General features: G+C 33.9%; 1 protein-coding gene across 5 annotated transcripts in view; it reads left to right on the top strand.

The window, feature by feature from the left end:
- The window catches only part of LOC138704960 (folylpolyglutamate synthase, mitochondrial-like), a 154,332-nt gene that overhangs the window by 37,389 nt on the left and 90,047 nt on the right, over window positions 1–26,896 (top strand). For 4 of the 5 annotated variants that reach the window (XM_069833433.1, XM_069833437.1, XM_069833434.1 and 1 more), the window contains one exon: window positions 6,649–6,773. In XM_069833433.1, coding sequence (XP_069689534.1) covers window positions 6,649–6,773 — 125 coding nt within the window. Of the gene's footprint in view, window positions 1–6,648; window positions 6,774–8,214; window positions 8,234–26,896 lie in introns of those variants that run through there. The other variant, XM_069833438.1, reaches the window with a different exon arrangement.

The following is a 26,896-nucleotide window of genomic DNA, read 5'->3' as shown; positions in this document are numbered from 1 at the left end:
TATAAAAATTATATAATTAATTATAATTTGTTATTTATCCAACGCCTTAGATACCATTCTTTACTAATCATGGCCTCCTACATCATGACCTACCTAGTACACGTATTGATTCTAAAATCCATGCCATGGTATGTGATTACATGAGGACTTATTTTCAACATATTTTCTTTTATAAAACATAATTTTTCGTTATGGTCATGGATAAAATTACGTATGGTACTTGTGAGCGTGATCTTTATTGCACTCGTGTAATTTAAGCACTCGGCTGACGCCTCGTGCTTAAATCTTTCCACTCGTGCAATAAAGATGCACTTACCTCACAAGTACCATAAATAACTATTATCAGCGCAGGAAAGCTGTAAGAAAAATTATTTCTAATAATAAATCGCAGATATTAAAATTACGAAAAGATGTAGTTGAAGATTTCTTCAAGAAGAAGTTTGAAACATGCAGCCCTCACATAAGAATGTTTTATGAAGTATAAAATAATGAAGATTTGGCTCAAAACATTACATTTTCCCAAGATTTAATCTTGTCTGTAATAAAGAGTATAGCAGCAGATACTAGTCTGAGTCCAAGTAGAATACAAGTATTAGTGAAGACAATCAGAGATTCAATTGCAGCTCATGTAATAACAGAAATAGCTAATAAGATGTTGAAAACTAGTATAGTACCCGAAGTGCTAAAAAAATGCTAGAACAATATTAGGGTCATTCCATGAAAATTCGACATTTTCACGAAAAATAAAAATCTCACGAATCTCTGCTTGTTATATGTCATTTTTTCGTTATGATACGAATTTTTTGAATCTGACAACACTGATTGTGTAACAACACGTATGTGGGAGAAAAAGCACAATGAAGTCTGTGATTTAAGAGCGCGAAATTATCAATTAAAAATCATATTTGAATGCACATTTAAGGCAAATAAATCGTTACTTCTGTATGTTAAATTCAATTAATAATGAAGTGCTGACCTTTGTTAATAATTATAGAAACCATAATACAATGATTATTTCGTGCTTGATTATAATTATTATAAACAAAGGTTGAGAGTTCGTGCGTCACGCTCAAATGGGCATTTGTTTATATTTCTTCAAAACCATTTCATTTTATAATGTTTCATAAATGTAAAAGTGAGACACATCACATACCAATCAACTTCTTATATGGACAACATTTTGATTTATGTACAAATTCTACAAGAAAAACACGTGACACACGTAACACAATGACTGTGACATACGAACAAAAATGTTATGTTCGTGTGTCACTAAAGTTTATCCTCAAATCCAGTTACAATTTTTGTTGTTATTGGAAGTTTTTACGCCTAAACATAACACTGGTCAACAAAATTTAAACTTTTATGTGTTAGAAGGGGAAACAATGGGTGATTCTAAGTGATTTTTTTATGCTGATTTCAAATCTTTTTACAGAACTTTTCCATCACCCAGGGTTTTAGAGTAATCACATGAAAAACATTTTTTGTGTCTATGCATTATAGTATTATGATATCTTAGCTGAAATTACATTTAGTGACCTAAAATGTACGTGAAGTATATTTTCGGCTGTACTTCGCTTGAGGAACATCTCTCGTCAGTGTCCAACAGTAGTCTGCCAACATATTTGGACACCATTTACCCTGGTAACACTTTTCCATTTCCGCGATGTCCTGTGGAAATGCTCCCCGTGTTCGTCACTCACAGCCCCTAGGTTTTCAGGGAAGAAATCGAGATGGGAATGCAGAAAGTGTATTTTTAAAGACATATTACATCCCATGATCTTGTAGATCATCATCTCACTGACAAGTTCTCTGTAGTTCTCAGACCTTAAGTTTCCTAGAAAGTTTGTGACAACTTTTTTTCAAAGACAACCATGCATCTACTTCTTGCACATTTAACTGGTTTTCAAATTGCGTATCTTTTATCAGTTTCCTTATTTGAGGGCCAACAAATATTTCAAATATTCTTTCTATTAGTTTAGCTTCACTGATTCTTGGGAATTTATTTTTCAGTAAGAGAAATGCACTGCCATCACGATCCAGTGCTTTCACAAAATACTTAATTAAGCCTAGTTTGACATGCAGTGGAAGATTTTTTCAGAACTTACAAGTGGTTGGTGAAGAACATTTTCTTGTCCTGGATTAAGTGACTCCCAGTTTGGCCAGTTCTTTTTTATATAATAATTACTTTTATCTCTGCTATTCCACTTGCACAAGAAGTAGCAAAATTTAGTATAGCCAAGCTGTAACCCAAGTAAGATAGCTATTACTTTCAAATCCCCACATATTTGCCAAGAAAAATTATCATACTTGATAGTGGATAGTAAGACCTTCATATTCTTATCTATTTTCCTTCATACCAACTGCATGGGCTAAAGGAATGGATGGATATTTGTTTCCATTATGTAGTAACACTGCTTTAAAACTTGTTTTCGAGGAGTTCATGAACAAACGCCAATCCTCAGGTTGATGCTCAACACCCAGTGACTCGAACAAATTCTCAACATCATTGCAGAAAACTAGGTCCTCCTCTTTAGAAAACAAATGCTCAAATTCCTTTTGGCGTTGGCGGAATAAACTTACTTTGATGTCACCCTGCAGCAGCTTCCAGCCTTTCAATCTTGAGGCGAGTAATTCTGCCTTGCTTTTACTTAAACCAAGATCCAGAACCAAATCATTTAAATCCTTCTGTATTAGAAAGTGAAGTTCTTTTGTAGTATCATCTTCCACAAAATCTGGACCATTCTGTCATTCATTCTGAACATCAGGAACACTTTGAATTACTTCTGTCAATGTTATGTCATCTGGTAGAGTTGGTATGGGAAGTTCTGGCCCATGAAGCACTGGTTGAATTGCTGAATCTAAAGATGGATATTTAACAGTGTGTTTGGACTTCAGACTTATTCCATATATATTTGTCAAGCAGAAGTAGCAGTCTGTCAAATGATCCTTAGGTTCGTGCCATATTATAGGGACTGCAAAAGGCATATGACACGGGATCCCTTTAACCAGCCAGTTAATAGTGTTACACACTTGATATAACAGATTTCCGGGGCCCATGTCTTGTTCTGGTCTATTTTGTTGTTAAAATGACACTCATAAGCTCTTCTAACTAAAGGAGTAAAATTTCGCCTCTCCGCTTTTAAAGTGAGCTCACCACACAAATGTAACAGAAGTTGTTTCTATCATTTAGACACTTTCGAGAGATGTTTCTTATACACTAAACACTTGTAGTGCACTATTAGGTACGATATTATAAACTTCTATCACAATTCAATTGACAACGGAAGACAGCACAAGTTTAACTTATTTCTTTAAAGAAAGCATCTATTCATCTGGGAACTTATCTTACAATCACAGTTCTGTGAGGGAAATGTCGTTGTTATTCGTGAATTCACAGGCAACAATTACTAAACGTTATAAGTCAATTGTTGACACAATGGAATGAAATATAAATGTAAAATACTCCTTCTAATCAGCATGTCATATATCACAATTGCTAATAAACAGGAAAAAATTATTTTCAGAATTAAAAAAAAATGATGGGTGATGGAAAATTTCTGACTTCATTTTTGGAATCAGCAGATGGCAATATATAAGAAACACCCGAAATTATTTACTTAACAAAATCATTGTTGACCAGTATAATTAGTAGTGGAATTTCAAATACTTATTGTTAATTAAGATAATTGTGTGTGTGTGCACACGCACCTGTGCGTTTTTTTTTTTTTCAATGTACATGTACTGTAGGTTAAACACGTAGGCACTGCAATGAGTATGAAACTTTACCACATGTGTTTGAGAGTTACCCAACACCATACATTCTATGATCGCAGATGCACTTTGATCCAAAAATTTAGAAGTTCACGAGGAAGTTCATTGTATTGCTGATGGTGGGAGCAATCGTAGGATCGATATTATAGCTATAAATGGAAATAAACAGACAGCTGAAATAATTGATCCTATGATCAGAGTTGAAATCTCAGCCACTCAACCATCTGAAGTGAACGAAGAGAAAAATAAAATCTACGAGCCCACAATTCAGTACCTATCAGCAAAATACATCATTGAAAAAAATCACAGTTACCGGTCTCTTCTTCAGAGCAAGAGACACCATTCCGAAAACCTTTGTAAAGTGGAAGGAAAAATACAAGCTGAAGAGAGATCTTCAAGTTGCTATCATAAAATTTTCTGTAGTGATATTTCGCCAGCGTCGTTATGGTGTACACTCAATTTAAATTTTGCTAGGTTCTATTTTTTTTTTTCTATATGTCTTAATCTCTTTTATTTGAAACCTGATTACATAATTTTTCATTTTAAATTTTATTGCGAGCTATTCTGTGTCGCAAGGCAAAATATTGGGTCAGGCTAATAAATGAAATTAATTAATTAGTTCCCCATATCAAGGCAGATTTCATAGTTGTATTGATTTCGACTTTCTGTTTCCTGTCTATGAGATATGAGTAAAACCATTGGCGTGCAACGCCTTTAATTCCATAATAATTTAATTTGTCTAGCAGCATTTTATGATTTATACAGTCAAATGCTTTAGATAAATCACAGAAAATTCCTTCACTTCTAATTCTTTATTAACTGACTCCAGAATTTTATCAATTAAACTAAATGTTGTATTTTCCGTGGATTTATTTTTCATAAATTCAAGCTGTTCTGGGACTAAAATGTTCTGTCTTTTTAGATGATGGTATGATATTTTATACATTACTTTTTCAAAGACTCCTCCCAGTGTAGTCAAATTTAGTACACATAATAGTGCTCAGTTTTCCTACAATAGTAGATTAAATGAAACTTATCTCGAAGTATCTATAAGCACAAAGTTTCTTGGTTTATAGTTAGATGATCACTTGAACTGGAAAACACATCGAATACTCCTAAATTGAGCTCTGCCTTTATGCAAAGATCCTTATCTTCTATTGTGATTTAAACAAAATGTCATACTTTGCATACTTTCTGTAATGAAATATGGATTATAATATTATGGGCTAACTCGTCTGAAGCTAAACACATTTTTGCTATAAAATAATGGCTGGTGTGTATAAAAGGACATCATGTAAAAAGATTTTCCAAAATTTAGAAATCTTGACCTTACCTTTTGAGTAGGCCTACATTCTTTCCCTAATGATGTTTTATATTAAAAACCAAAATATATCTAGTACTAATCAAGACATTCATAATTTTAATACAATACATAGGCCTAAATCAAATCTCCCTCTGCCTCTGTTAGTCTAAGCTGTTAAAAAAAAAAAGTTCATTATGGTCTTCAGTGCACTGCCTAATTATTTTACAGTTTTGAAGGACTATGAGAAAAGGTTTAGAACAGATTTAACAGAAATTCTACATACTCATACCTTCTACATAACTGAGGAATTTATTGTTTATGCTCGTAAATTGAACTAATCTACTTATTGTACAGTTTGGTATAGTTAAACTAAAATGTGCTTGTAAATTGAATTAATCTGCTTCCTATGTATTGTATATTTTTGTACAGCTCAATTGATGAATTGTATATGCTATAAATTGAATATTAATCTGCTTGCAATGTATTGCATATTATTGTATAGCTCAACTGATGAATTGTTTATGCTTGTAAATTGAACTAATCTGCATGATATGGGTTATATATTTTTGTATATTTCAACTGATTGGATTGTTTATGCTTTTAAACTGAATTTAATTTACTTGCTATGTATTATATTTTTTTTTACAACTTAGCTGTTGAATAATTGTTTAGGTCTGTAAACTGAATTATCTGTTTACTATATACTGTATATTTTTTTGTAGAACCATCAACGTATCTCAGTTGACAGACTTGCTTTCCTGCTGATCCAAAGCTGCGCTCGAGCTTGGGTTAGATTCGCATTTGGGCTGATTACTTGTTTGAGTTTTTTCAGAGATTTTCCCCAACCATAAGGTAAATGCCAGGTAATCTATGGCGAATCCTTGGTGTCACTTCGTCTTGCCAAAAAATTCTATACTGGTAACTCTTGGCTTATTTCACATCTTAAAGGTTCAATACTAATGTGAGATCTATGGAATGGATTAAAAAAAAAAAAAGAATTAAAAATGATTGTTATTATCAGTTATTTTAATGATATCATATCAATTATGCACTCACCTAATGTTAATGGAATTGGTGAAAACAAAATGAGTTTGAGGGATTTCATATGTAATTATATTGGTGTTTATCTTACAGTTGAGGAACACCTCGTAAAGCCTAATTGTAGGCAATCTGCCAAGTGGGATTTGTATAGTGTCCAAGTGCAGACTTGGAGCAGCAGTCTCGATGATCCACCATTTGATTGTATTTAACATTATATTTTTGCAGTGTTGTGTTATGTGTATATTATATGTAATTTATTTCTTCAGATAATATTTGTGTGCTGTAGTAGTTACTTGTAATATAATCTAATTATTAATACATTTTATTTAATATTTACACTGCATATAGCACTTGCGATATATTATACATAAATTTTAAACACATTCTGGCATTATGAATGTTTTGAATACTAGTATCTCTCATATATGGAGAATTACAAATTTCTATTTCTGATTTATAAGAATATTGTATGAATTTTCGTGTTATCATAAGTTTTCTACATATTAAGTATTTTAATTGACTTATTTCAGAAAGCTGTGACAGCACTGAACTCCTTGCAGACTAATACAGCTGTTTTACAAGAAACGAAGAATGACAGAAGTTCTTTAGATTTCCAGGTGAAGAAATTTGAAAAAACCGTTACGTACTTAGAAAGGTAAAATGTTCTTTCTGCATGAGCAAAACTGCTATTCTTGATGCTTCACTTAAAAAAAGAAAATGTAAAGAGGCACTGGAGTGTCAAAATATGTGTTATGAACTGAGATTATGAGATTACAATGCTTTCCTCAACACATTGCCTCCATTCACACACTGCCATATAGTATTTAAAAAGTACCTTCTTACATGTACACTGTATCCCGCTTAGAGGGCTCGAGAAATATATGCTCACTCTTAAAAACAGATAAAAATATCGTGCTTTACATCTGACAAGATAGAGAAACTGTCCAAGTTTATGCAACAAAGTTTGAAAACAGCTGCTTAACTTTCGTTTGTTTGTTGCTAGGGCACTAAAATAAGCCTGGCTCCATTTTGTAGAACACGCTGTGATAAACATGTGGACACCATAACAGAAAGTTCAGTGCGTGCCATGGTTAGCAGAAGAAAAATCTGTTATGCAAATATAACACCATGTTCGTCGTACATGGAATGTAGATCTACCTGGGCATAAAACAATTCTCAAGTGAGACACAACACTCTGAGAAACAGAATCTTTGCTACCGCAGACTAGTAAACATGCAAAACGGTGTGTAACTGAGGAGACAGTCGAACGTGTGTGAACGGCATTCACTAGGAGTCCACAGAAGTTGATACGAAGAGCTAGTGCTGAGCTTCGAATCCCTAGATCAACAATTCACAGGATTATGCATAAACACCTATATTTGTATGCTTACAAGATACAGTTTCATCACCAGATAAAGCCCAACCATCATCCACTTAGGGAAAATTTTGCTGCTGAAATGCTTCTACAAATTGATAATGACAACTCGTACCTAGATAACATTGTTTTTTCTGATGAAGCAACTTTTCACTTATATGGAAAAATCAATGAGCACAACTGTCGGATATGGGACATGTTATATGTGAACATGAGAGAGACACGCCCGAAGTGAATGTTTGGTGTGGATTGACGAGGAACTCTGCCCTGGACCATTCTTCTTCGCAGAAGCTACAGTCTCAGGAAATGTGTCTCTGGACATTGCAGAATTTTGTTGTTGACCAACTTCCCCCAGGAGCAGTTTTTCAGCAGTATTGGGCCACACCCCATTATCATCAATGCGTGCATGACTTCTTGGATGAAAAATTCTCTGATAGGTGGATTGGAAGAGAGAACCTCTTGCCTGGCCACCCAGGTCACCCAATCTGATCCCTTTGGGTTTTTTTCTGGGGCTTTATGAAGGATGCTGTGTACCAAAGAGGCAGAGCTAACACTTTGGTAGAACTAAGGCAATGCATCACAAATGCATCTGCACTAGTGACTTCACAAATGCTACAGAACACATGGTGGGAGGTTGAATACCATTTAGATGTCAGCAGAGCAACTCAAGGTTCACACATCGAGTTGCATTAAGCATTCTCCGAATCTCGAAGAGTTTTTACATCAAGTTATGTAAAAAGGTATGTTAATAAACAATTATTTTCACTTGAAATAGATTATCACTTATTTCTCGATCTCTCTAAGCAGAACACAGTGTATTTAGTTATAATTCACTGTACAAGTAGATGAAACAGTGCTGATATGAATGCATTGTTGGAAACTTCTTCCCCATCTGCACATATATTAGTAGTAGGCTGCTGCTAGTGGCACAGTTGTGGTGGTGGTGGTAGCAGCAGTAGTGGTACAGTGATAGTGGTAATGGTACAGTAATAGTAGAAGCAGTAGCATTTTATACAGAGTGTATCAGAAATATGGCTATATTGATTGCATCATGTGATGACAGTATTATTGTTACAGGAAATATGACATTACTGCTGGAAAGGCAATTCTTCAAATTAAGGCTATCGGTGAAAATAACGAAAAAAAAACATTAAGAAATGTAAATTTTGTTTTTAACTCTTGAAAAGAAAATAATGTTTCAGTTTTCTAAATCTGTGCTTATTTTGGCCCTATGACAATTTAAAGCCCTTCAGGACGAATTTAAAGTTACCAGCTCATGCAGGGAACTGCAGCCCTTTAAACTGACACTCAGTTCTCCATTCTAACTAATTTTACTTTTCATTGAGTTCATATTTCGCGCTGTTATGTAGGAGAAAAATGTGTGTGGTAGACGTGTATAAGAAGGAAGGATACTGATAGTATATATCATATACATGCTGTACTTTGATACTCGTTTTCTTGATTTTGCAGTTTTCAAGATTTTGTAACGTTCAAAATGCTCTAATGAATGTAATTTTCCTTCAATCTCAGTGAAATTTTGCACAGAAGTTCATAAAAGCATGTGAAGTAAACTTACGCTTGTATTTTCTTCTACTATTAAAAGTATACAAATCACCATGTGATGAGGATGTAATAAGTTTAAAAAAATTGAAAAATTAACAGCTAAAAGGGTAAATATTATTTTTGTCAAAAACTAATTGGAAAAAAAAAAAAAAAAAGCATGTGTCATATTTTAAATACATCTATCAGGAATGAATTAAATATAAATTTAAAAAAAATTATATAAACTTTGAAAATTGGGACAATTATAATTCAGTATTTAGAAAAACAACAAAAATTAATTATAAGTAAAGTAATTGGAATATCAAAGCTGGTTGGTTGGTTGGTTGGTTGGTTGGTTGGTTGGTTGGTTGGTAGCCAATGCTCTGGTATCATGGCAATGAAGCCAGTCCAGTATTTTTCTGTGATGTTGAGATAAACAGGCAAAGCTTCGCAATTTTCCAGATGGAGCTTATCCATGATTATGTCCTTTCTACATAACACACAATTGGGTGAGAGGGAGTGCCAATTCTATATAAATGAGCTGCCAAACAATCATGCCCAATCAGAAGACGAAAGGCTGCCACTGCTCAATTTCTTGGTTCTTCAGGGATGATGTTTAAATTTTGGAGGAGGGGTTCCCATGATTTATCTTTAGCTGATTCCTTTATTCTGTTCGAAAATTTTTGTTTGTATTGGAATTTTTGATTGAATTTAACAGAAATAAATGATTTTTGAATAATATGTTTTTCTATTAGGGTGCAGCTTTTCTTAGCCAGTTGATCCACCAATTCATTACCTGCAATGCCGCAGTGTGCTGGAAACCATTGCAGAACTATATCTTGCCTAGTTTTTGGAGCTGCTTGATCAGGGTGCAGCACTGAGAAGTTTTGTCAGTTTTCTGTGAATTATTATTAGCTATAGCTTGTATAGCTGCTTTTGAGTCAGTGAGGATTACAGCTTTGGAAAATTTATTTATTTGCAGTAGATTGGTTAGAATAGTGAATACAGCTTCAACTTCTCTATCAAAGTTTGTGGAGCCCTTCCCGACTGCTTTATAGAACGAGAAAAATTGACAAGTTCCTCCAGCTCCTGCACCATCATAGTCGTTTTGTAAAGTTCCATCACTGTAAATGTGTAGCCAGGTTTCACAAGGATATTTGCTTTTAATTGTTTCTAATGTTAATTGTTTTGCTACATTTTGATTTGTATCATTTTTAACAGTTAGTTTCAATGAGTTGTTTTCAGTTTGAATATTTATGTATTCCAAGGTATTTTGTCAGATTTGTAACATTTCAATGTTAGTTTGAGGAATGAGATGTGTTTGTAATCTTCTAACCTTCTGCATAAATCCTTCTTGCGTTTTTAATTTAGTAGGCAAGATTTTGTATTCTCTCCAATAGTCTGTATTAGGCAGTCTGTTAAATTTCTCATATTACATTTCTGCTTGTTCTTCAAACTCGTGTATCAGTGGTTTTTGTTGAGTAAGTTGTCTCATTGAATCTGTTGGTGTGGATTTCACTGCACCTGTAATAAAACGTAGTGCTTGGTTTTGAAATTTTTCTATTTTATTTAATTGTGAGGCGGCTGTGATGAGTATTTCACTACAATATTTGAGGACAGGTTTTATGTATACTAGTGGCTTGTGCAGCAATTGCTGCAAACTAAGTCCATAAAAAGTTCAAATAAAAATTGTTCAGATTTATTTTCAATGAAGAATACCGGTACCAGACATTTTGATAGTTATTTGCTTCCATAATAGTGAAACATACTCCCTCTGAATTTTTTTTTTTTTTTTTGCCAAATACTTTTCCTTGAACCTATCCGTCTTCAGTTCTTGAGTTTCAATGCAAAATCGCTAGTAACAATGTCAGAATGATCAGTGGGTTTTTCATGTGAGAGTAATGCAGTAGCTATTTCGGGTCATTGCGGATTGTATGTGAAAGTTAAGAAAATATAAGGTTTGTCATGCTTTGAACAAAAGACGTAGCATCTTGGTATAGCTGCTGCATGTTTCGTGAACTACCCTGAAATGTAGAGAGCAGAATCACTTTTTCCCACTAAGAGATCTTGCTGAGATGATCAAGAGACTACAAAATCTTGTAGGCCTCTTATTTTATCAATAAGTAATACCTTTTGGTCTTTTCTTATGAATTGTAATTTTTTGCGCTTCTTCCAGACAATACTGATCTATCAAATACTGCTGGATTAATTTGTGTAACAATGAATGTTATTTCGTATATTTTCTGTAATATAGGCTGTTGTGAGGAATTTATTGCTGAGATGTGGAAAATGAGGCGAATGATATGTCAGAGTTGTAGAATCTTATATGCGCCCTAAATAAAATTGTCCATCGTAAATCGTTAGCAGCTTGAGTGTTTCATTTGTTGCTGGTTGCGGGAAATAAACTTACTCATCACGGTAGCAAGAAGTGATTTATGGCATGCTATTTTCCCTACAACAAAATATGCTTGGCAGCGATCACAAATCTAATCAATTAAACAAAAGGAATATGAAATTAATTTTGATGTAGTTTAAAGACGCAGCTAAAATAGGAAGCAGGACTCAATTACTACCAAGGAAAGTTAGAGAATCAGACATATAAATATCACACTGCCATTACATATATGAAAAGGACCAACACCACTGGTTTTAATAACAATATTGTTACCTTACGTAAGTTTTATAGTTTTCAGTAAGATAAGTTTATATAGGCCTATAGCCGTTACTTAATAAATTATAGAAATGAAGATCTAATATAAAATATTGTTTCTCTGCGTCTACTTACATAAAGCCCCAAATGGTTTCACTTTCATATATCAGTATAGCATTACGTGTTGCATTAACTATAATAATATTTCATTTTTAATGGTAATAATGTCATCAAGCATTCTTAAGTTTTGTAGTTCTTAATATCCAATACACAGCTGTACTCGGAAAACTACAGATCAGAGAATCAGACCTGTAAATTATTTTTTATACGTTATCAAAAAATTGCACAAATGAAGATTGACATATTGGCATTATGATGGGAAAGAATCTGAGCCGTCTGAACTCTATGTCAGCAATCCTGTAGGTCATGGCCTTCGTGTAATAGCCTATTGTTCATTGTAGTGTGTGTTTTGTTTTATTCTTCAATGCAACACAGCTGACTTGATGCTTGCTTCGCTTAAGGAAGCGAACATCGAATTAATTAGTTCTCAAAACTGACGAAAGATGGATTTTGGAAAAAAGGAAAATTATGTAGGAAAATTGACATTTCACTGAAAACTACTATTTTTCCGAAAGACTTTGGTTTCAAGCTTCAAAATGAGGGATAATTTATTAAAATCCGTTCAGCCGTTTTCCCGTAATTTCCATTACCAGTTCAAATTATATATATATATATATATATATATATATATATATATATATATATATATTATATGTGGAATTTAGTGTACATCTCTTTGCTTTCCTATTTGCAGCCAGCTAATCTTTTTAACAGATTTAATCTCTTTTGGACTTTTTCTACTACAGTGTTAATATAATATTTCCAAGATAATTTGTTATCAAATATGATTTCTAGATATTGTGAATTGATTGTTCTTTGTAAGGGAAGTTCATTAAGCTTGATGTTTATGTTAACTGGTTTAGTGGCATTTGTGAATATTTGATACTTAGTTGTGTCTTCATTTATTTGCATTAGGTTAGTAGAGCACCAATTTTCCAATTTAGTCATTTGGGTTTCCAATGATTTGAGCTTGTTCTTTGGTTTTGAAACCCGGATGACGAGGTCATCAGCAAATAATGCACACTTTACTTCTTTGCCCAAAGATTCGGGGAAATCATTGATAAATATATTAAATAATGTACTCAACATTGTTCCTTGAGGCACATCCATAGCTGTTTTTTGTATTTTGAAAAATATGACTGATAACTGATATTTAACTGTGCTGAATCGCTGTGTGATAAATTCTTGTAACCAACAGAGCATATTAACTTACCCGAGATTCCTATTTTGTGCAGTTTTTCTACAAGCTTACTCCTCCATATGCTGTCATAAGCAGATTTAAATTCAAGAAGAATATCAAATTGAAAATTTGTGTATTGTATGTCCACATTGTAAGAATATGTGATAAAAGTTTCAGGTTAATTGGTGTAAAAATGTAGAAGTTAGAAATTTCACAGATTCATAGCCTTAAACATGTCACTTACAACAATACTAACCAAGTAACATTATTGCCTCAAACTGTTCACCATCCATCCAAGCATAATTGGTAACGCTTTGGGAAGTCATTCATTGATTTATAACATCCATTGGAATAGCATGAATTTCTTCCTCAATTACTATTCATGCGGTTTCCAGGCATAAACCATCGCATTCAAATTACCCCACAACCAATATGCACAGGCTATGAAATCAGGGGAATGGGCTGGCCATTCTGTTGGTCCTCTTCTTCTCACCCATCTGTTTTGCAAATCATGATTCAAAATTTCCCTCATCACAATAGCATAGTGAGGGGACGCCATCCTCCTGGAATAAACAGTGTTCGTGTTCAGGACTTTGCATCACTGATACCACAATTTTATTGAGGATATCTCAATATCGATCAGCATTAACAGTCTCATCCAAGATTCGCATTTCTAACGATTCTTCCCATCCAATCTGCATCTGTTACTTTTCTGCATCTTAAATGTGTCTCTTCAATCACGTCTTACCAGTCTTGCGGCCTCACGATCATTACCATACGTTATTGTCCACACTGCAACTGTAATTTGATGTTGCATGTTCAGCACCATCTTGATGTGGCTAATGAGAAAGACAGGCTATAGTGTGACGTCACATTCTTAGTCTTGACATGGTCGGCATTGAACAAGTTTATATATAAATGTACATTTAACATGAGTTTAATATAGCAATGTCTTTGTTTTTTAGAACTTTGAACTTGTACTTATATTAGGCTATTGTCACGATGGCCATGACTGGACTGAGATAACCATGTGACTTTGATTTGTGCTGTAGCCTGTCTTTCTCGTTAGCTACGCATCTTGACTAATGACTTAAGCTCAACTTTGCTGTGGTGTGGTATTCTTGTTATTTGAAGAATTGCCTTTCCAACAGTAATGTCATATTTCCTGTAACAATAATACTGTTATCACACAATGCAATCAAACGTATAGCTGTATTTCTGATACACCCCGTGTAAGAGGCTATTAGGAATTCATATTCCTTGTAGGCGAGAAATGGATGATGAAATTTTGTTTCGAGCTTTGTATCAGAGACCGGGTTCTTTCAGGTGCCATAAATCTACGACACAGGCACCCAGCTTCACTTCACTCTTAAAGGAAATCATTATGAGAATTTTATCTTCCTCATTTGGGTTTAGGCCTATGAAAATCACATTTAATTTAAGAACATCACTAATGCTTTTCATTTGCGTTTTGTCTGTTGCAATTGACATTACGACAAGAAAGAGAATTGGCAGAATAATGCAAATTAGTTTTGTCTGTCTTCCAAGGCAATTACATCCCAGAATGGACATTAGCACCCCTCAGAATTATTCAACTCCATCTCCAGATGGCTTCTCCCCACCATTTCGTGACGTTAATCCTTTTTAGATTTTTAGATTCTCCCGCACAGATTGTAACCACCTCTTCTTTATATCCATGTTTTCATGAAAAACCTTGTAGGATATTTTTTGGCTATTCGTCTGGATCCTTAAAAAAACTATCAAAACAACTAATCAGTGTAATTGCGGTAAAGTGTTGTCAAACAGTGCCATTTTCCCAGCAAAAATGAGCTGTCATTTTGGGAGGGGGGGGGGTCCATTCAGAATGCAAGGGCAAAGCTACTGATTTCTTCAGAAGGACGTACTGTGAACTTACACAAGCCCAGAAGATTAGGATATTCTATCACTGTCAATGAAAAGACTGTGATGGCTTCCTACTCAGTCAGTTACCAAGTTGCTGAAGCTGGTGAAGCCCACACCTTCTCTGAAAACATTATCAAGCCTTTTATAAAGGGCATATTAAATGTATGCTGGTTGGAAAAGTCACGAAACTAATAGACATAGTTCCTTTATTGAATAACAAAATCTCGCAATGAATCAGGGACTGAGCAGAAGATATAAAAGCCACTTCACTTTTATGAATAAAATGGACTGAATTTTTGCTCCAAATGGATGAATCAATAGAGTGGCTGCGTTGGCAATTTTTTAAATATCTGTGCACTATCAGTTTTCTTTTCAAGAGGATCTGCTTCTCTGCAAGCCATTACCGACTGACACAAGGGGTGCTGAAATGTTCAAATTAAAAGACGAAATCGTCACAGTGAGTGGCATCCTGTGGGATAATTGCGTTATTGCATACACAGATAGCATAAAGGCCATGACTAGGGAAGATGCCTGCTGTTCTCTCAAGAACAAAGCTGAAAGTCAAAGAGTGCAGCAGTAGTCACTGTGTTCTCCATTGCCATGCACTTGCTGTGAAAAAAATGTCGCTATCTCTAAAAGAAATTTTGGATGAAAGCATGAAAATAATTGATTTGATCAATTCACTACCTAAGAATACAGTGCTATACAAAATGTTGTGGGATGACATGGAGGGTCTACCTATGTCTTACCTTTTGTCATGGAAGTAAGATGACTTTCTCATAGCAGAACTTTGTCTCAGCTCTTCGAAATGAGAGCTGAAGTCAGAGCTTTCCAGATTAACAACGACTTTGTTTTGCGATACAGATTGTGTGATGAGTGTTGTGTCATGAAATTGGCGTATTTAGCAGATATGTTTCATACAGTGAATGACTGAAGTCTCTCACTTCAAGGAAAAACAATCACCTATGTTGATGCTAGCAATAAAGTACAAGTCAAGTTTTGGAGAGAATCAATAAAAAATCGAAATCCAGACAGTTTTCCAATAGGGAAAGAGTTTAGAACTTGAGTCATTCCACGTCAGACATGACACATTTTTGACCTCATATTTTTAGAATTGTTTGAAAATTTTTTTATGCTTTCTTAGGGTAAAAATAAGAGACCCATATTTTTTTGTTGGCCCAATTCTGATTATTTTGAGATATATACAGCATCAAAATTATTGAAAAATTGCACACATTGACATATATAAATATTCGTTTCTCCCATTACGTGTATCGTATGAAATCGAGGTTAGTCTCATTTGGAAGGTTAAATATATGGCTTTTAGCCTGTGTATATTCACTTTCCATTTTTATGTATTCACAGTACTTTATGCCATAATTATTATATAAATCTTCATATTCATAATGTTCAGACACTTAGAATACCATTTTTAAGTTATCACCGTGTTCTCCATTTAATTATCCGTAAGTATGTCAAATTTCGTAGTGGGAAAGCAATAAATGACAGAGTAAAAAAATACTAAAGAAATACGGGCACAGAGCTCTGTTGCACTAATCTTAATCCCTTGCAGCACCACGCCGCCACACCGTTAAATTGCTGAAGCCTATAAACTGTCAATTGCTGCCTTTGTCTGTTATCACCACACTGGCGACTGCCAGTCATCTTTGTTTACGTCTGCAGAAGCTTAGCTGTGATATGTAATACTTAAACTAAGTCCAAGGCAGAATGAATTCTCTTCAGTTTGTTCCGAGATTTTCAAACATTCGGGCATTAATAACACAGTACTATAGTATTACAGTGAGTGTGTATGGCGTAGTTTGTCTTGTTTTTAGATGGTGCAATTACCGTGTAACCTAGTCACAATGAATAATGTAACACAACCTAGACATTATCAGTGTTTTATTCTTTCAAAATAAGCAACCACAGTCGTAGGTTTACAAAAGGGAAATTAAGGTGCATGACTTTCAACATGTTTAAAAAATTGAACATGCAACACATTAATTTGTCATACAATCTTAAGATTTGTGAAAATTGTCGTAAGAAAATTTTGTTAATGTCAGATGTTGGTGAATCAAGTGCCGTTCAAATCAGCAGTGTTGATATCTTAGCTGGTTCTAGTGTCCAGTAATTCAAGTAATTCAGGGGTGTCAGTGACGCACATTGATAAGTTGAATGGAAGTATGGTGTCAATGGGGGAAACACCAATTCAGAAGAAGAAATTATCACAGAAGAAGTATCCCCAACAGAAATATCAGAAAATAAAACAAACGCTTAAGGAAAAGATTTTTCGCGTTGAGAAAAAGTAGAAACAACACCAGATGAGAAGAGTAGCAGTGACATAATTAATAAGCTAGCAGTGTGTTTCAGGAACATTATTCACAGAAAACTTAAAATTCAGATCTTAACTATATTTGAGGACTGGCCATACAGTAAAATTAGGGAACACTTTGTCTGTGTGTGTGCTCATCATGAGAATGTAAAGTTGTTAATTATTGATGGTGGAAACATGGGAAATTGACAGCCAATCTAGAACTGCCACTGAGAAATTATAAAGATCTGATTTCACAAATTGTATGTAACCCTGCATCCCCTGATTGTTATTTTAGAAAGTGTAAAAATTGTCCATCAACAGCAGACTTAATTCAATATTTACAGGAAGCATTTCAAACAGAAATGATAGATGTAGTCAATTACAAACAATGGGTAACTATTGACCGAACTATTTAGAAATGTTGCACTCTTTAGTAGAAGAATTCTTAGATAAACTTTCGACCAAGTTAGAAGCGCTAGCTCCTCACGCATTTATTGTATAGCAGCAAATTGCGTTTCTGGCGGAAAAGAAAGAAGGTCTCCAGGATGGTGAATGCCTTGTAATTTGTGACTTTTCCGAAAATTATGCCTGCGTGATTCAAGACTCAGTACAGGGTGTTCATAGGAATAAAAATCAGGTCACACTCCATCCCTTTGTAATTTATTTTAAAGACAGAAATTAATTAAAACTTAAAAACTTTGTACCAATTTCAGGGTGTTTTAAACACGAAACAAATGCTGTTCACCTTTTCGAACGACAGTTAATGCGGTTTCTGAAGAACGAAGTAGGAAATGTGAAAAGAGTTATTTATTTTTCTCATGGGGCTAGTGCCCAATACAAAACCGAAAAAAATTGTAAATCTGTGTTTTCACAAAGAAGATTTTGGCGTAAGTGCTGAATGGCATTTTTTTGGAACTTTACATGGGAAGGGCCCTTGTGATGGGATTGGCGGCACCACTAAAAGACTAGCAACAACAGCAAGTTTTCAGCCTCATCAGGACCCCATTACGACACCAAGAAAATTGTTTGAGTGAGCTGATAAGAATATTAGTGGAATTCATTTTCTATTTTTCACCAATGATGAACATAAAAATGAATGTGACTTACTACAGTCTCGATATGAGAGGACAAAATCAGTAAGTGGCACGAGAACACTACATGCTGTCATACCAGTCTCAAAATCTGAAACACTAGTTAAAGATTATTCTTTGTCTCACGAAAGTAAACGTGTATTTATCTGAGTTACTGAAAAGTATGTTTCAGTTATCCAACACGGTTGACTTGTTTTTGTGTGTTTTAACTTAGTTTTGTGGAATTTTATGTTAATAATTGTGCTTCAAAAGTGTTTACATATTTCGTAAGTCGACACTGTGTGTACACACGTATCCATACATAGCGACGTGGTCTTGCAGTGACGCTTCTACTCAACAGCGTGCACCCGACTGGGTAAGTTAATTTATTGCAAATTCATTTATGTATATCCCATTCTGAAATTTTGTGTGCATATAGTTGAGAAACTAAGGAATGCAGTGATATTTTTTATATTTCGAAAAAAGTGTCCGAACTTAAAAAAAAAAAGGCATTTTAAAAATATATTTTCGAGAAAAAGATACAACATAAATTTTTATGTAATCGAAGGCCAGATGTGTTGAAAGTATATGTTATGAGCTTTAATATGAGCCGAATTTGAATAAATTGCGTTAATTAGTAACGGAGATATTACCGTTTATATATAAGAGTGCGCGCTATTACATAAATTTTGAATTTAAATACTTTTCGAAAGAATCAAGTTTTATGAAAATAAAACTATACGTATACTTTATTTTTGTTCTTTCAATCGAATAAAAAAGTTTGACAGAAATAAAAAACTTCAAGGTTAAATTTTATTTAAATTTGTCCGGTTTGACGTGGAATGACTCACTTAGAATTTCTTAAATACTTATTGAACAGTGCTGTTTGGCATGATATTTATCAAACAATTGACATACGGGTAAATGTTTCTTGGAATAGATTTATGTCCATTGTTTCTTCTTATTTAGAGGTATCTTGTCCACTTATTCATAAACAAGTAATAAATATTAAAAGACTATCTAGAGACTGGGTCACTGTCGACATTATAAACAGAAGCGAACAACTGAAATGCTTATTTACTTTTAAAAAATATTTTAATTCCGAATGTTTTTAACCGCATTTATCTTATTTCTTTTACGTGATTGTAAACAGTTAATCACTATGCGAAAAAACCATATTTATTATAAGTGATTTAATAAACTAATTAAATATAAAAGTCTTTGGAATATTGTAAATGACAAACTTACAAGCAGAGGACACGCTCTCTATATCACCAAATTAAATAAGATTGTGTGAGATGAAGGTACAAGACTTACTGATTAAAGTCATACCTGGTATGGGTGGCCAATGACCCCTCGTTTTGGGAATATTGGCTATTGTTTGTAACATACTTCCGTTAGGTGCCTAATAGAGAAACATTATACTGTGTAATGGCATAGCTTATATGGTTGGATGCTGAGTTGTTATCCAGGTAACGTGAGTTCAAATCCTAATGTCTTCTCATTTTTTAAAGCTTGATAGTCTATTATTATTATTATTATTATTATTATTATTATTATTATTATTATTGCTACTACTACTACTACTACTACTACTACTACTACTACTACTACTATTACTACTATTATATTATTAATATTACTACTATTATTAATATTATTAGTATTACTACTATTATTATTATTACTATTATTATTATTATTATTATTATTATTATTACTACTATTATTATTATTATTATTATTATTATTATTATTATTATTACTATTATTATTATTATTATCATTATTATTATTATTATTATTATTATTATTATTATTATTATTATTATTATTATTATTATTATTATTATTATTATTATTATTATTATTATATTTTCATTCATGTTGCAATATTTCTGGTTTTGTTTGTATATGATAAATTACCTTCTACTGAGCACATTGGTCTCAATGTTCTTCATCAGGAAAGCTGACATCTCAACTCTATAACCAATACCTGGAGAAAGTAATAAAGACATGTGAAAGAGCAGCCATTTCTTCTAATTCTGGACTCGCGGGGAGGGCAAGTAAATCCTTCTTTGTATGATGAAATATTTACAAATGAAGAAAATGAAGTAATGTGCAGCCTTAAAGTGATTCCATGCAAATGTATTGAATTATGCCAGTCCTGTGATGTTTATTTTTTTAGACAGGTGAAGATTTTTATCAAATATTTGCAAAATAGCTCTTTCCTTTTATCAACTGGACGACAAAATGCTTCAAGGGAGGATGCCCTCAAAATTCACTCCTTAATTCACTTTCAGTTGTCAGCTCCTATATTCAAAGCCATGTTGAAATATGCGTGGTATGCATCAAAATTAATAAACGAACAAGAAGTGTTTGTGAATGTGAAAGATGTCTGTTTCGCAGCAGAAGTGCGGAAAAATGTGTGTGACTGTGGACAACCTTCTTTCATTTGCTGTGCATGGTGCAGGAAATTTGTATGTTTTGTGTGTTTTTATGATATTTATCATAATGAAACATGTACAAAATGAAGTGGAATAGAAACAGAACAGACACCAGTGACCTGCCTACGTGAGCAATATTTCATTTTTTGTCCTTTGCAATGCAATGTTACTTAATTAGTAATTTGTTTAAAACATGATGAAGCATTCAATATATTGAGAAAATATGATATAATATGTAAATAGATAACTGTGATCACACACTGATCGAACTCAGGCTGCCTGGATAACAATTCAGCATCCAACCATATGAGCTACGCTGTTACACAGTGTAATGCTTCCCTATTAGGCACCTAATGGAAGTATGTCACAAATAATAGCGAATATTTCCAAAACGAGGGGTCATTGGCTACCCATACCAGGTATGACTTTAATCAGTACGTCTTGTACTTTCATCTCACAAAATCTTATTTCATTTGGTGATATACAGAGCGTGTCTTCTCCTTGTTAGTTGTAAAACCAAGCCTATTCTCATATTGAATTAAAGATGAATGGGAAAATCATTAATAATCCAATAAATATTGCAAACAAATTAGCAAGCTATTTTTATACTGTTGTTAATAACAAACTTATCTCACAGTTTGATCAGTTATCGAATCAGTGTAGCCTACATCATCATCAGTAGCTCGACAGCCCAGTGTGGGCAAGCTTCTTCCATTCCTCCCTATTAATAGCCTTGCCCTCCCAATTCCTTTATCCAAGTACTTCAACGTCTTGGCAGATACTGTCCTCCCATCTTAATTTAGGCCTTCCAACTCCTCTCTTGCCCTCTGGGTTTGTTTAAAAAATTTTTGTAATTCTGTCATAATTCATTTGTGTTATGTGCCCTGCCCATTTGAGTCTATTAAGTTTAATGAACATAATTTTATTATGTCTGGTCCCTTGCACAACTGATATAATTCAGAATTGTACTGCCTTCGCCATTGACCTTCTTCCATAGCTCCAAAAATGCATCTAAGAAGTCTTCTCTCAAATATACCAGTTTTCCTTCTTCAGACCTAGTAAAAGGTCCAGGTTTCAGAGCCATATGCCACCACTGATCTTATAAGTGTTTTGTAAATTAATAATTTAGTATTTCTTGAAATTAAGTGTGATTTCAATTGTTTCCTGAGTCCATATAAATATTTATTTGCAGAGAGAATCCTTTGTTAACATCAATACTGATATCATTTCTTCAATATATTTCAGATTCCAGGTAACTAAAACTGTATACCGGTACAGTCTCAAATTTATATGATCCAATTTCTATATAGGATGGATATTGGTTACAGTCTTTTGATGTAACTGGCATATATTTCGTTTTGTTTTGATTTATTTGTAGATGCATTTTACTTGCTGTTCTGTCCTGATTAATATAGGCCTTCTTCATAGCTCTTTCCGTTTTTCCCACAATATCAATCTTATCGACATATGTAAATATCTGCACCAATTTATAAAATTCTAGTGGCTTGTGCAGCAAATGCTGCAAACTAGGTTCATTACAAGTTCAAATAAAAATTGTTAAGTTTCAAATGAAGAATACCAGATACTGAAAGTTATTTGCTTCCATAATAATGAAATACACTCCCACTGAATGGTTTTTTTATGCCAAATACTTTTTCTTGAACCTATCCATCTTCAATTCTTGAATTTCAATGTGAAAACGCAAGTAACAATGTCAGGATGATCAGCGGGGTTTTTCCTGTGGGAGTAAAGCAATACTTATTTCAGGTCATTGCGGATTGTAGGTGAGAGTTAAGAAAATATCAGGTTTGCTATGCTTTCGAACAATAGACACAGCATCTTGATATAGCTGCTGCATGTTTCGTGAAGTACCTTGAAATGTTGTTGTTGTTTTCTAATGCCAGGTGTTTGACAATAAAGTCATTTGACCTCTTGCACTCCAATATTTTTCAAAGATATTATACCTTGAAATGTAGAGGGTACAATTATTTTATCCTGCTAAGAGATCTTGCTGAAGTGATTGGAAGATTACAATATTTTGTAGGCCTCTTATTTTATCAGTAAGTAATACCTTTTGGTCTTTCCTTAAGAACTGTAATTTTTGCGCTTCCTCCAGACAGTAATGGAGAGAATCACACATATAAATATCTACACTATACTACCATTAAATACCGTATATAAAAAAGACCCACACCACTTGATTAATAACTATAAAAATATTTCATTTTTAATAAGAATATTGTTTTCTTACGTAACTCTTGTAGTTTTATATATATATATATATATATATACACATACACATATCCGTCACTCAGTAAATTATAGAAATGGTGATCTCATTTAAGATAGTCTCTGCATCTATTTATATAACCCCAAAAGATTTCACTTTCATATCATCAGAATAGCATTAATGTATATAATTAGTGATAGATACATCATGGCATTAACTATAATAATATTTCATTTTTAATGGTAATAATGTCATCAAACATTCTTAAGTTTTGTAGTTTTTAATATCTGATACACAGTTGTACTCAGAAAATTATACACCAGAGAATCAACTTATAAATTCTTTTTAGTAAGTCTTACAGTTTTTACTTAACCAATATAGAAATATTCTAAAAAAATTACACAAATGAAGATCGACGTACTGGACTCATCTAAAAAGCTGTATACAGAAAACAGCAGAAGAAACAATAGGATACAGAGAAAGAGTGAGAACGAAGAAACATTGGATCACAGGAAAAATGTTGGAGAAGATGGAGGAAAGGAGAAAATGGAAAAAAATCAACACGGAAGAGGGTAGAAGAAACTACAGAAAACTAAACAACGAACTAAGAAGAGAAACTGATTAGGCCAAGAAAAATTGGATGAAAGAGAAATGTAGAGACGTAGAGGATCTAGAGAGAAAAGGAAGATATGACTTAATGTACTGCGAAGAAAAATGTTTGGACTTCACAAATAAAGAACAGAAAATCCATGTGGTTGATAGAAGACGAAATAGGAAATGAAGTAACAGACAAACAAGAAATACTGAACATATGGACGAAATATGTTGAAGAGTTATATGAGACTGGGAATCATCCAGATAAGTTAGTCATAGAAGGCAAAGCAACCGTATCAGAAGAAGAAAAAGGATTTTCTATTTTAAGACAAGAAGTTAAACTAGTGCTTAGGGAAATGAAGAATGGGAAAGCAACAGGAGTTGATGGAATCCCATTGAGTTAGTGAAATGCTTGTGTGAAGACAAGAAGGAAATTCTATCTTTATGCAACAAAATATATGAGAAGGTGAATGGCCTGAAGACTATCAGCCTGATATCGCACTCAGTGAAGATTCTCCTGCGAATACTGAATCGATATTTATATTCTAAGATGGAAGGACAGTTGGAAGAGAGCAGTTTGGCTTCAGAAAAGGAAAAAGTACAAGGAATGCAATTGGACTATTACAAACAATTGGCGAAAGTTACCTAGAGAAGAATAAAGAATTGCATACAGTATTTGTGGACCTAGAAAAGACATTTGACAGAATGGATTGGAATAAACTGATGGACATCCTGAAGAAAATAAGTGTGGATTGGAAAGACAGGAGGCTGTTCAGTAAACTGAAGAAAATGAAATAGGGAGAGGAGTACGACAAGGATGCCCATTATCATCACTATCCTGTTCAACATCTACTTGGAGGATTTGGTGAAGAATTGTTTTCAGAACATGGGAGGGGTGGAGGGGTAAAAGTAGGAGGAAGAAGAATAAAGTGCATAAGATTTGCTAATGATATGGTGTTGTTAGCAGAAGAGATGATACTAAGGAATATGCTATTGGAGCTAAGTGACAGCTGTGAACAGTATGAAATGAAGATAAGTGCATACAAGATGAAAACCATGGTTGTCGGAAGAAACATAAAGAAGGTAAACTTGCAAATTCTGAATGAGACAGTACAGCAAGTGAATAGCTTCAAATACTTGGGATGTACTATAAGCAGTAACATGAGCTGCAGCCAGGAAGTCAAAAGGAGGATAGCATGGCAAAGGGAGCTTTTACTAGAGAAAGGAGCAACTTCTGCGGACTATGAAAAAAGAGCTAAGGAAGAGACTAGTGAAGTGCTTTGTGTGCAGTGAGGCTTTGAATGGGGCAGAAACATGGATATTACAACGAAATGAAGAGAAATGAGTAGAAGCATTTGAAATGTGGATATGAAGAAGAATAGAGCGTGTGAAGTGGACAGACAAAATATGAAATGAAGTTGTGTTGGAAAGAATGGGTGAAGAAAGAATGATGCTGAAACTGATCAGAAAGAGAAAAAGGAATTGATTGGGTCACTGGCTGAGAAGAAACTGCCTACTGAAGAATGCACTGGAAGGAATGGTGAATGAAAGAAGAGTTCGGGGCAGAAGAAGATATCAGATGATAGACGACAATAAGATATGCGGATCACATGTGGAGACTAAGAGGAAGGCAGAGAATAGGAAAGACGAGAATGCTGGGTTTGCAGTGAAAGACCTGCCTATGGGCAGAAAACTTATGTATGTGTATTGGCTTTATGATATCAGAAAATCTGAGCTCTAAATATGTCAGCAATCCTGCAGGTCATGGCCTTCGTGTGATATTGTTTCTTGTAGTGTGTGTGTGTGTGTGTGTGTGTGTGTGTGTTTTTTTTGTCATATTCTGAAAAACCATTAGTTCTCAAAACCGATGACAGATGGATTTTGAAAAATAGGAAAATTATGTAGGAAAATTGACATTTCACTGAAAACTACTATTTCTCTGCATATCTTCGTATGCTAAGCTTCAAAATGAGGGGTCATTCATTAAAATTCGTTCAGCTTTTTCCCTAATTTCCACTACAGTTCAAATTATATACAGGGCTCCTACAAAAGACCTTTCCAGTTTCGAACACTGTAATTTACGTTCTATAAATCTGAGGTAGTACACGAAAATAGTAACAATGGAAAGAGAAACTCAAAAAGTTCAGTTCCTTATCTTAAAGATGTTCACTGTGACCCCCCTTGGTAACACAGCACACATGAAGTCTAGTCAAGTTTCACATAGGTACTCGGATTTCGACCCCCAGATTCTGGGGTTATGTCTGTTCATCTTACCAGAAAGATGAAAAGTCACTTCGCCAGAAAACACTACGGAACGAATAAATTCATCATCGTTTTCAATTAAAGTCTGCATACTTATGCAGAAATTTCTTTGTAGCAATTTGTCCTCTGCTTTTAGGGCTTGCAGTAATAATTGTAGTCGGTATGGATGAAATCGCCTGCTTGCGAAGAATCTTGCCTTAAAATCAGTGTACCATTTACGGATTGTAGGTCTACTGAGTGGATCTGCACCAAACTTTGTTTGGTATGACGTTGCACATTAATAACCTACTGGTTCACATGAAAATCAAGTACACAAAAAGCTTTTCTGTCCTCTATAGCAGCCATTTCGCCTCAACAATGAACAAATTTGTTTATATGCACTATTATGAGGCAGGAAAGCAATGTTGCCACAGCTAAACTTTTTCATGCACTTCACTATTTCATAGAACATAAATTACATGTGTTCGAAACCGAAAGATCTTTTGTAGGAGCCTGTATAGAACATAGTGCCTCTTATATATATATATATATATATATATATATATATATATATATATATATATACATATATATATATATATATATGCATCTTTTCTTACCTTATCAAGGGCTACATTAAACAATAAACATGCCAGGGCATCTCCTTGTCGGAGTCCATTTTTTACCAGCAAGAGTTCAGAGACTATATTTTTATAAAACATTGAGTGTTTTTAAAAGCGGCTCTGACCAGATTGATAAGCTTATTGGGGATTGTAATTTCTTTCATTGCTATGAGTAATTCAGTCTATCTATGCTGTTATATGCGGCTTTGAAATCTATAAATGAATAATGTGTCTCTATACCAAATTCATTACATTTTCGAGTGTTTGTCATTAATTAAAATTTTGTTCTAATATGGATCTTCCTTTGCAGAATCCACGTTGATAATCCCCAATAAATCCCTCAACATACTCATTCTACCTACTGGTACCAAATAAAATATTTGAAAAAAACTTTATAAGTGGCACATAATTAGCTGATCCTTCATAGTTTGAGCAGGCCATTATGTCGCCTTTTTTATGGTTTGGGCATATAATGTTACAATTCCGTTCT

This window comes from Periplaneta americana, chromosome 8 (genome assembly GCF_040183065.1).
Source record: "Periplaneta americana isolate PAMFEO1 chromosome 8, P.americana_PAMFEO1_priV1, whole genome shotgun sequence".
Lineage (NCBI taxonomy): Eukaryota > Metazoa > Arthropoda > Insecta > Blattodea > Blattidae > Periplaneta > Periplaneta americana.
This window is presented reverse-complemented; position numbering and strand designations above follow the sequence as displayed.